Consider the following 12,302-nt stretch of genomic DNA (forward strand, 5'->3'; position numbering starts at 1 on the left):
GCATTCATCCTTCAAGTCCATGCGTGAATTGATTCTTCCTGGATGCCAGACAGGACCTGGGTACCAAGCGAGCACTGAGCTGTTTAACACTTAAGCCATCTGCAGATGGCAAGGCTAAAAGAGCACACTGTGACACATGCCTACTAGGGCCTCAGGAGTCACAGACACCCACGCCTGGACACTACTGCGGGGCTGGATCCCAGAGGTGCTTGCCCCAACTCCTGCACCTGCCAATCTGTGTGCTCCCCCTCCCATAAGAGGTTTCAGCGTGCATGGCAGCCCAACAGACAAGCCACACCCCTGTCACACATCCTGCAAGGGGGGTCAGGGAACTCTCTCCTCTCATTAGCAGCTTTGTCTCAGTAGTCCAGTGCTACTGTGTAAACTCTGAGACAATGCTTGTTAAACAAAAGCTAATACATAGATTTTTCAGGGGCAGAAAGACTGAAAAACTCCTGACGGACTTGCAACATTGTCAAGGCTAGCTAACTAAAGGCATAAGACAGCATCTTTTGTAACAGAGGAAGCTCCATGTATGGAGGTGATTATGGGTGGATTAAAGGAGAAAAGTAAAATGAGGGTGGCAGGTATCTCTGAATTCCTCCAGGTTTGGGTACCTAGTAAGAAGAAACATATTCTCATAATTCTGCCTAGAATATCCAAGAACAAGATATTCTATATACCTATAATTTCTCAGATTCTTGTATATATAAAATGAAAATCATCAGTAAAATTAAATTATTCCTTCACTAATACTGGAAAATAAATGTCTTTATGATGTTTGTGTTCGACTTAGGAAAACAATCTCATAATATTGCTATCATTTTCTTTACAAATTTTTCTCATTGTATATAAATACATCTGCACAAAATATTGTATATATTCTTTGATAAAACAGCCACATTTATAAAACATAAGGATGAAGAAAACATGAAAAAAGAATAATTTATAAAATAATGTCAATTTTCAGTATCAGCTATTTTAAAAATACACAAACATGTTCAAAATTAAAATCAATTTTTTTAAATATATCTACTACCAAACTATTTGACTTTACAAAGATAGCTGATGTCATTTATAAACTCATAACTATTTGCAAACGAATTTTTTTAATTACATAGGGTGCAGATCCATATAGATCAGGCATTTAAAACCTTCATTACGTAAACTTTAATGCGGACTGGCTGAGCAAAAATGATTCAATTATGCACTAACACTTGTTGATTCACAGATTCCAGTGAAACTAATAAAAATATATTTCTGATAGAATAAACAGGTAAATGACACAAAAATCAAAAGATTAATATCAATAAGATTCTTCTGAAACAAAAGAAGAATCAAATATTTCACCGTAAAATGTAAGCAAAAGGAACAATAAATTTTAATGATACTAGGGATGGGAGAAAATTCTTTCTATAATATTTCAGGGTAGCTTTTTTGCCCTGGTTAGAAGCTAGTAATAAAAGTACCAAATGAATATGTAAAAATCTGTGGGTTGCACAACATTTGTTCTCTTTGTCACGTAAAACTGAAAAATAACATTTGATAAAGCAAAATCAAATGTTAGAAAAAATGCATTTTAATACCACATATCACCACTGAATACATGAGGAAAATATGCTAAAGTCAGTTATTCTGTGGATATTTAGCAACGACAGTGTTCTACCACTGATTAATGCTACCACTGATGCTAATGGTTTATATGAATTTTGATGCAGTTTTAATATTTCTTAGCTTACCAGGTAATAATAACATGACAAGAAACACAATCTAAAACCACACAGTCAAAATAAAAGCAAGGTTTTAAAAAAAAGGCTGTGTGTATTGGTAGCCTCAGTAACATGGCACATTGACGTTGAGGATGGGCATGCAAAAATACCACTTTGTTAAGCAAATTAGAAAGCGCCCACCCCTTTTGATTGTAGCAGAGCTGTCCCTTCAACCCATAAGGCCTCATTTATCAAATTCATTGCATTGTTTACATTGTAATCTTCAGGCTACTAGTCACTGGGCTTTCCTTCATTGAAAACATATTTTTATTTTGTTTTCTTGCTTTTATCTGCCCCAGACTGGCCACCTTCTACATGTGTGTATGTGTACCCATATTTCTTTACATATATACATATGTGTGTGTGTGTGTGTGCGTGTGTATACACACACATATCTCTTTGTCCATAATTTACTTATAAATTACCTACTATGTGTCAGGCTCTGTGCCTGGTCTTGGAGATGGAAATATGACCAAGGTGTAATTCGTCTCCTCAAATATCAACATTATTATAAAAGTGCCCACTTGTTTGGTTTGCTTAACATATGTGCCTTCAATATCACTTGCTGATGAACCGGCCAGCTCTTTTCACATGTGTGCCTCCTCTGTTTCAAATGATTCACATAGTCTGGTTCTAAACTTCCCATCAGCGAAGTTCTGTGGCTTTACGATTAGGTAAATCATAGGCACATTATTTTTATTACTAACACATCATTAGGCTGACCGTAGGCAGTCATTCCATATATGCCAATTGGTTGACTGCTTATATATATGTTAAATATAGTCAGCATATATTTGGAAACATAACAATAACAAAATAATGGCAGCTACCATTAACTGATATCTTATCAGATACCAGATACCATGCTAAGCACTTTACATACATCCTCACACTTAATCCTAATAAAGGTATTATTAAGCCCATTTAAAGGATGATAAAACTGAGGCTTTGAGTTTGAAATAACTTGCCTAAAGCCACACAGATAGAAAAGAATTCAAAGTTTTACCCATAATCATTATTGCTATACTATCTCTCAAAGAGAAAGTCCCTATCTGTAGTTGGCTCAATCCCACAAAATTTTGATTCATAGCTAACTATAAATGGATCAACACAAACAGCTAAATTAACCTAAAGTACATAGCAATCATGTATATGAAAACTAAATATTAAAGATTAGAAAGCATATAAACTACATATATATTAAGCATGTTTGCGTGTATATCTTTAAGATTATATGCCATTTTAGGATACACAGACCATCTTTTCTCTGCATTAGCACCCATTGTCAGGACTTGACTACATAGTTTTAACAACTGAAAGAGATTTTGTTTTTAAAAATCCCACTATGTGTTAGCCAACAACAAACATGTATCTTATCTCTGTCCTATCCTCAACATCCAGCACAATGCCTGCCACATAGCAGATGCTCAATACATAGCAATATTTAAATAAAATCATTAATTCTTCAAGCTCTGTTCTAAAGTGAATGCTCCACTTATATGAACGTGTAATAACACATGCATCTGAAATATCATAAACAGAATCTGTGAAGCAGCATGTATTTTTCATTTTTTTATTTTTTTTGAGATGGAGTCTCGCTCTGTCACCCAGGCTGGAGTGCAGCGGCGCGATCTCGGCTCACTGCAACTTCCACCCCCAGGGTTCAAGTGCTTCTCCTGCCTCAGCCACCTGAATAGCTGGGATTACAGGTGCTCACCACCGCACCCGGCTAATTTTTGTATTTTTAGCAGAGACAGGGCTTCACCACGTTGGCCAGGCTGGTCTCGAATTCCTAACCTCAAGTGATCCGCCCACCTCAGCCTCTCAAAGTGCTGGGATTAAAGGCATGGGCTACCATGCCCAGCTGACATTTTCAACATATCAAATTTTTCACCACTATTTCTTAAATGCAGCTATGGAAATATAAAACACATTAATGCGATCTTCTGGCTAACTTCATAATTTCATAAATTAGAATTTTATTATGAAAAAGTTGAAAAATTTAGCATTATCACCAGAACAACTACAACCTGCCAAAAGATACATTAAATACATGTGAACATTAGACACAATCAAAACAAAGCATGACACAGAACTAAATGACAGCTGTTTTCAAGACTGTAGGCCTAAATTTAGCAACATAAGCACATTTAATCATAAACTCCTAACTAACTTACATTTTATTTCCTTGACTTTACCAATTACTAGAGAATTTATATATATATTTAATTTTATATTTATATGTAATTTTTTACTACTCTATATATTAATATATATTAATTACATATCTTATTATATGTATTAATAGTAGCAACATTTTATACACAACAAAAAGCGGAAATGTAAGCAAAGCACTAAGAAAGTTTCTTCCTAGAAGTTTATGAGTAGTTTTATGACAACCCACCCAGTGCTAATTCTTTTCATCGTAGATTTTAGTAACCCTGATTGAGCACATACGTGCATTCATTTGGCCCATGTATATACTGTCTCATCCTATTAACCATACTTTGATGGTCATATTTTACATTTGACTTCTATTACCTTCTATTTCAAACCCTTTTAGGAAGTGGGTGAAAGAGAAAACAAATTTAAATATTCTGTTATCTATTCTTAGTTGACTTTTTGCCACAAGAGAACCTCAAAAGTAGTGACTTCTAAAAATATTTATTATTCTATCCAACACATGATATATGAAGTCACTCAATAATTTTACACATCTACTCCAAGGACAGCAGTGAGCCTGGTGGCGATGTACCAAAGTTACAACCTTCTTACCATGAGAATTAATAGTTACAGTGCCTACCACATAAGCGAACATTTAACCATTAGGTAATACGAACCTCAGTTTTGTCACAGATCAAAAGGGAGCAATAAAACCTAATTGCTACAGACTGAATGTGTGTACCCCAAAATTCATAGTTGAAACTGAATCTACAATGTGATGATAATTGAGGGTGGGAGGTGATTTGGTAGGTGATTAGGTCATAAGGGTAGAACCCTTATGAATAGGATTAATGCCCTTATAAAAGAGACCCCAGAGAACTCTCCCTCCACTTCTGTTATGTGAAGACACAGCAAGAAGAAGCATCTGTGAACCAGAAAGCATGCCCTCACCAGACACTGATTCTGCCAGCACCTTGATCTTGGACTTCCCAGCCTCCAGAACCATGAGAAATAAATTTCTGTTGTTTTTCTTTTATCCAGTCTATAGCATTCTGTCATAGCAGCTCAAACAGACTAAGACACTAACCCAAAGAATTGTAAGAATTAAATGATGGATAGACATAGGTAAATCAGTTGGCATAAATATCTGACTTATAGTAGATCCTCAAAAAACCATCATTCCTTTTTTTTCTACTTCATTTCTAAATTTCTATTTTAGACACAGAAAAAATTTAAAATCAAATTTTTAACCTTCAAATGTATTAGAAGCTGAATGGGTGGTTGAAAGAATAAAAATCACAGCATTCTAATAAACTGTCTTTTTTGGGGGGCACCCATAAAACTTTCCTGTGAAAGACTACAATTATCGTTTGTTAATAAATAAAATATGTTCTAGAGGAAATTAAAATTGAAATTAGTATTTGAAATTAGAATTCACTCATATTTTTACCCTTTCTTCTAGTTGATCCTTCAAACATTGATATTTTAGCTTCAGTTTCTTGTTCTCATTTTCATTCTGGGTTAATTCCTCTGTCAGTCTGTCACACTGTGATTTCAACTTCTCCAGCTGACCACGATGAACTTTAGCCATATTCTTCTCTTCTAAACTTTCAGCCTGAAAAAAAGAGAAGGAAAAAAGAGAAAGTCCACTAGCCATAGCCAAAATACACCAAACACATTACACATTTTATCAGTGGAAAAACACTGCAAGATTTCAGCTCGTTCAAAGCATTCATATATAAATATTAAAATAAACATAAAGGAAATGTTCTTTGCATTTATTCAATCACTCATCAGTATTTACCAAGCGTTTACGAAGTGGTAGATACTGGACTAGATGCTAAAGATAACAGATATGAATAGTAAGAGAGTCAGATGCAACAATCTATTTGACAATACTGAATGAGAAGTGCTTATTAAAGGTGTAAGCTGGATATTTTGGAAATCCAAAGAAGAGATACCAGCTCTGCTAAAAGGGGAAGGAGTTATTAGAGAAGTGTCCCAAAAGGGAAATACTATGAGATGTTACTAACTGATAAGTTCCCTCGTCTATAGATGGGGCTTAACATTCCTGTTCACCTTCACTCCTGGTTTCTATGAAATAATTGTGTACTTTTTATGTAAGTCATTATCAATACTACTTTTATGGGACTAAAAAAATTATGAAGTATAACAACCAAGAAACTACAAACATAACATGAAAAAGTTTACCAGTTATTTTTTCAACATCAGTAGTGTAGTACAATATCTATTTATTGATCTTTACTTAGGGTATAACCAGAATCACCTTTTAAAAAATAAACTTTGGGAATAATCTATTCTATATAGGAAATTCAGTAAAGATTTTTCAGGTATGTGAATTTAAAGAATTTTAAAATAACAATAATGTAAACACTATGTGCCGGACACAGCTCTAAGACCTTTCTGTATAGTTTTTCCTCATTTCATCCTCGCAACAACCTGTGAGAATGAAATAAGGTATTATTATTGTCCTTATTCCAATAATAATGAGAAAGAAAAGCAAGCTAATCACTTGCCCAAAGATACGTAGTGAGTAAATGCAGAGTCAGGATTTGAACCCAGGAATTCTTTCTAATGTCCCTGCTTTCAACTACGCCATACTGCCTCCCAAAAGTTACAATATCATTAGGTTTTAAAAACCAACTGGGAGCCAAGATGGCCGAATAGGAACAGCTCCGGTCTACAGCTCCCAGCGCGAGCCACGCAGAAGACAGGTGATTTCTGCATTTCCGTCTGAGGTACCCTGTTCATCTCACTAGGGAGTGCCAGACAGTGGGCGCAGGTCAGTGGGAGAGTGCACCATGCGCCAGCCGAAGCAGGGGCAAGGCATTGCCTCAATCGGGAAGCACAAGAGGTCAGGGAGTTCCCTTTCCAGGGGTGACAGACGGCACATGGAAAATCGGGCCACTCCCACCCGAATACTGTGCTTTTCCGACGGGCTTAGGAAACGGTGCCCCAGGAGAGTATAGCCCGCACCTGGCTCAGAGGGTCCTACGCCCACGGAGTCTCGCTGATTGCTAGCACAGCAGTCTGAGATCAAACAGCAAGTCGGCAGCCAGGCTGGGGGAGGGGCGCCCACCATTGCCCAGGCTCGCTTAGGTAAACAAAGCAGCCTGGAAGCTTGAACTGGGTGGAGCCCACCACAGCTCAAGGAGGCCTGCCTGCCTCTGTAGGCTCCACCTCTGGGGGCAGGGCACAGACAAACAAAAAGACAGCAGTAACCTCTGCAGACTTAAATGTCCCTGTCTGACAGCTTTGAGGAGAGCAGTGGTTCTCCCAGCACGCAGCTGGAGATCTGAGAACGGGCTGACTGCCTCCTCAAGTGGGTCCCTGACCCCTGACCCCCTAGCAGCCTAACTGGGAGGCACCCCCCAGCAGGGGCAGACTGACACCTCACACAGCCAGCCAGGTACTCCAACAGACCTGCAGCTGAGGGTCCTGTCTGTTAGAAGGAAAACTAACAGAAAGGACATCCACACCAAAAACCCATCTGTACATCACCATCATCAAAGACCAAAAGTAGATAAAACCACAAAGATGGGGAAAAAACAGAGCAGAAAAACTGGAAACTCTAAAAAGCAGAGTACCTCTACTCCTCCAAAGGAACTCAGTTCCTCACCAGCAACGGAACAAAGCTGGACGGAGAATGACTTTGACAAGCTGAGAGAAGAAGGCTTCAGACGATCAAATTACTCTGAGCTACGGGAGGATATTCAAACCAAAGGCAAAGAAGTTTAAAACTTTGAAAAAAATTTAGAAGAATGTATAACTAGAATAACCAATACAGAGTAGTGCTTAAAGGAGCTGATGGAGCTGAAAACCAAGGCTCGAGAATTACATGAAGAATGCAGAAGCCTCAGGAGCCGATGCGATCAAATGGAAGAAAGGGTATCAGCCCTGGAAGATGAAATGAATGAAATGAAGCGAGAAGGGAAGTTTAGAGAAAAAAGAATAAAAAGAAACGAGCAAAGCCTCCAAGAAATGTGGGACTATGTGAAAAGACCAAATCTACGTCTGATTGGTGTACCTGAAAGTGATGGGGAGAATGGAAACAAGTTGGAAAACACTCTGCAGGATATTATCCAGGAGAACTTCCCCAATCTAGCAAGGCAGGCCAACATTCAGATTCAGGAAATACAGAGAACGCCACAAAGATACTCCTCGAGAAGAGCAACTCCAAGACACATAATTGTCAGATTCAGCAAAGTTGAAATGAAGGAAAAAATGTTAAGGGCAGCCAGAGAGAAAGGTCAGGTTACCATCAAAGGGAAGCCCATCAGACTAACAGCGGATCTCTCGGCAGAAACCCTACAAGCCAGAAGAGAGTGGGGGCCAATATTCAACATTCTTAAAGAAAAGAATTTTCAACCCAGAATTTCATTTCCTGCCGAACTAAGCTTCATAAGTGAAGGACAAATAAAATACTTTACAGACAAGCAAATGCTGAGAGATTTTGTCACCACCAGGCCTGCCCTAAAAGAGCTCCTGAAGGAAGCGCTAAACATGGAAAGGCACAACCGGTACCAGCCACTGCAAAATCATACCAAAATGTAAAGACCATCGAGACTAGGAAGAGACTGCATCAACTAACGAGCAAAATAACTAGCTAACATCATAATGACAGGATCAGATTCACACATAACAATATTAACTTTAAATGTAAATGGACTAAATGCTCCAATTAAAAGACACAGACTGGCAAATTGGATAGAGACTCAAGACCCATCAGTGTGCTGTATTCAGGAAACCCATCTCACGTGCAGAGACACACATAGGCTCAGAATAAAAGGATGGAGGAAGATCTACCAAGCAAATGGAAAACAAAAAAAGGCAGGGGTTGCAATCCTAGTCTCTGATAAAACAGACTTTAAACCAACAAAGATCAAAAGAGACAAAGAAGGCCATTACATAATGGTAAAGGGATTAATTCAACAAGAAGAGCTAACTATCCTAAATATATATGCACCCAATACAGGAGCACCCAGATTCATAAAGCAAGTCCTGAGTGACCTACAGACTTAGACTCCCACACATTAATAATGGGAGACTTTAACACCCCACTGTCAACATTAGACAGATCAACGAGACAGAAAGTCAACAAGGATACACAGGAATTGAACTCAGCTCTGCACCAAGCGGACCTAATAGACATCTACAGAACTCTCCACCCCAAATCAACAGAATATACATTTTTTTCAGCACCACACCACATCTATTCCAAAATTGACCATATACTTGGAAGTAAAGCTCTCCTCAATAAATGTAAAAGAACAGAAATTTTAACAAACTATCTCTCAGATCACAGTGCAATCAAGCTAGAACTCAGGATTAAGAATCTCACTCAAAACCGCTCAACTGCGTGGAAACTGAACAACCTGCTCCTGAATGACTACTGGGTACATAATGAAATGAAGGCAGAAATAAAGATGTTCTTTGAAACCAACAAGAACCAAGACACAACATACCAGAATCTCTGGGATGCATTCAAAGCAGTGTGTAGAGGGAAATTTATAGCACTAAATGCCCACAAGAGAAAGCAGGAAAGATCCAAAATTGACACCCTAACATCACAATTAAAAGAACTAGAAAAGCAAGAGCAAACACATTCAAAAGCTAGCAGAAGGCAAGAAATAACTAAAATCAGAGCAGAACTGAAGGAAATAGAGACACAAAAAACCCTTCAAAAAATAAATGAATCCAGGAGCTGGTTTTTTGAAAGGATCAACAAAATTGATAGACCGCTAGCAAGATTAATAAAGAAAAAAAGAGAGAAGAATCAAATTGATGCCATAAAAAATGATAAAGGGGATATCACCACCGATCCCACAGAAATACAAACTACCATCAGAGAATATTACAAACACCTCTACGCAAATAAACTAGAAAATCTAGAAGAAATGGATAAATTCCTCACCACATACACCCTCCCAAGACTAAACCAGGAAGAAGTTGAATCTCTGAATAGACCAATAACAGGAGCTGAAATTGTGGCAATAATCAATAGCTTACCAACCAAAAAAAGTCCAGGACCAGATGGGTTCACAGCCGAATTCTACCAGAGGTACAAGGAGGAGCTGGTACCATTCCTTCTGAAACTATTCCAATCAATAGAAAAAGAGGGAATCCTCCCTAACTCATTTTATGAGGCCAGCATCATCCTGATACCAAAGCCTGGCAGAGACACAACCAAAAAAGAGAATTTTAGACCAATATCCTTGATGAACATTGATGCAAAAATCCTCAATAAAATACTGGCAAACAGAATCCAGCAGCACATCAAAAAGCTTATCCACCATGATCAAGTGGGCTTCATCCTTGGGATGCAAGACTGGTTCAATATACGCAAATCAATAAATGTAATCCAGCATATAAACAGAACCAAAGACAAAAACCACATGATTATCTCAATAGATGCAGAAAAGGCCTTTGACAAAATTCAACAACGCTTCATGCTAAAAACTCTCAATAAATTAGGTATTGATGGGACGTATCTCAAAATAATAAGAGCTATTTATGACAAACTCACAGCCAATATCATGCTGAATGGGCAAAAACTGGAAGCATTCCCTTTGAAAACTGGCACAAGACAGGGATGCCCTCTCTCACCACTTCTATTCAACATAGTGTTGGAAGTTCTGGCCAGGGCAATTAGGCAAGAGAAGGAAATCAAGGGCATTCAATTAGGAAAAGAGGAAGTCAAATTGTCCCTGTTTGCAGATGACATGATAGTATATCTAGAAAACCCCATTGTCTCAGCCCAAATTCTCCTTAAGCTGATAAGCAACTTCAGCAAAGTCTCAGGATACAAAATCAACGTACAAAAATCACAAGCATTCTTATACATCAATAACAGACAAACAGAGAGCCAAATCATGAGTGAACTCCCATTCACAATTGCTTCAAAGAGAATAAAATACGTAGGAATCCAACTTACAAGGGATGTGAAGGACCTCTTCAAGGAGAACTACAAACCACTGCTCAAGGAAATAAAAGAGGATACAAACAAATGGAAGAACATTCCATGCTCATGGGTAGGAAGAATCAATATCATGAAAATGGCCATCCTTCCCAAGGTAATTTACAGATTCAATGCCATCCCCATCAAGTTACCAATGACTTTCTTCACAGAATTGGAAAAAACTACTTTAAAGTTCATATGGAACCAAAAAAGAGCCCGCATCGCCAAGTCAATCCTAAGCCAAAAGAACAAAGCTGGAGGCATCACACTACCTGACTTCAAACTATACTACAAGGCTACAGTAACCAAAACAGCATGGTACTGGTACCACAACAAAGATATAGATCAATGGAACAGAACAGAGCCGTCAGAAATAATGCCACATATCTACAACTATCTGATCTTTGACAAACCTGACTAAAACAAGAAATGGGGAAAGGATTCCCTATTTAATAAATGGTGCTGGGAAAACTGGCTAGCCATATGTAGAAAGCTGAAACTGGATCCCTTCCTTACACCTTCTACAAAAATCAATTCAAGATGGATTAAAGACTTAAATGTTAGACCTAAAACCATAAAAACCCTAGAAGAAAACCTAGGCATTACCATTCAGGACATAGGCATGGGCAAGGACTTCATGTCTAAAACACCAAAAGCAATGGCAACAAAAGCCAAAATTGACAAATGGGATCTAATTAAACTAAAGAGCTTCTGCACAGCAAAGGAAACTACCATCAGAGTGAACAGGCAACCTACAAAATGGGAGAAAATTTTTGCAACCTACTCATCTGACAAAGGGCTAATATCCAGAATCTACAATGAACTCCAAGAAATTTACAAGAAAAAAACAAACAACCCCATCAAAAAGTGGGTGAAGGACATGAACAGACGCTTCTCAAAAGAAGACATTTATGCAGCCAAAAAACACATGAAAAAATGCTCACCATCACTGGCCATCAGAGAAATGGAAATCAAAACCACAATGAGATACCATCTCACACCAGTTAGAATGGCAATCATTAAAAAGTCAGGAAACAACAGGTGCTGGAGAGGATGTGTAGAAATAGGAACACTTTTACACTGTTGGTGGGACTGTAAACTAGTTCAACCCTTGTGGAAGTCAGTGTGGCGATTCCTCAGGGATCTAGAACTAGAAATTCCATTTGACCCAGCCATCCCATTACTGGGTATATACCCAAAGGACTATAAATCATGCTGCTATAAAGACACATGCACACATATGTTTATTGCAGCATTATTCACAATAGCAAAGACTTGGAACCAACCCAAATGTCCAACAATGATAGACTGGATTAAGAAAATGTGGCACATATACACCATGGAATACTATGCAGCCATAAAAAATGATGAGTTCATGTCCTTTGTAGGGA

The 12,302-nt window shown here is 38.1% G+C and overlaps 1 protein-coding gene across 15 annotated transcripts in view; it reads right to left on the reverse strand.

Moving 5' to 3' along the window:
- CEP128 (centrosomal protein 128) overlaps window positions 1-12,302 on the reverse strand; it is a 449,614-nt gene that overhangs the window by 275,665 nt on the left and 161,647 nt on the right. For all 15 annotated transcript variants that reach the window (XM_063715661.1, XM_063715658.1, XM_063715660.1 and 12 more), the window contains one exon: window positions 5,383-5,547. In XM_063715661.1, the coding sequence (XP_063571731.1) occupies window positions 5,383-5,547 (165 nt within the window). The remainder of the gene's footprint in view (window positions 1-5,382; window positions 5,548-12,302) is intronic.

Source organism: Pongo abelii, chromosome 15 (assembly GCF_028885655.2).
Source record: "Pongo abelii isolate AG06213 chromosome 15, NHGRI_mPonAbe1-v2.0_pri, whole genome shotgun sequence".
NCBI lineage: Eukaryota > Metazoa > Chordata > Mammalia > Primates > Hominidae > Pongo > Pongo abelii.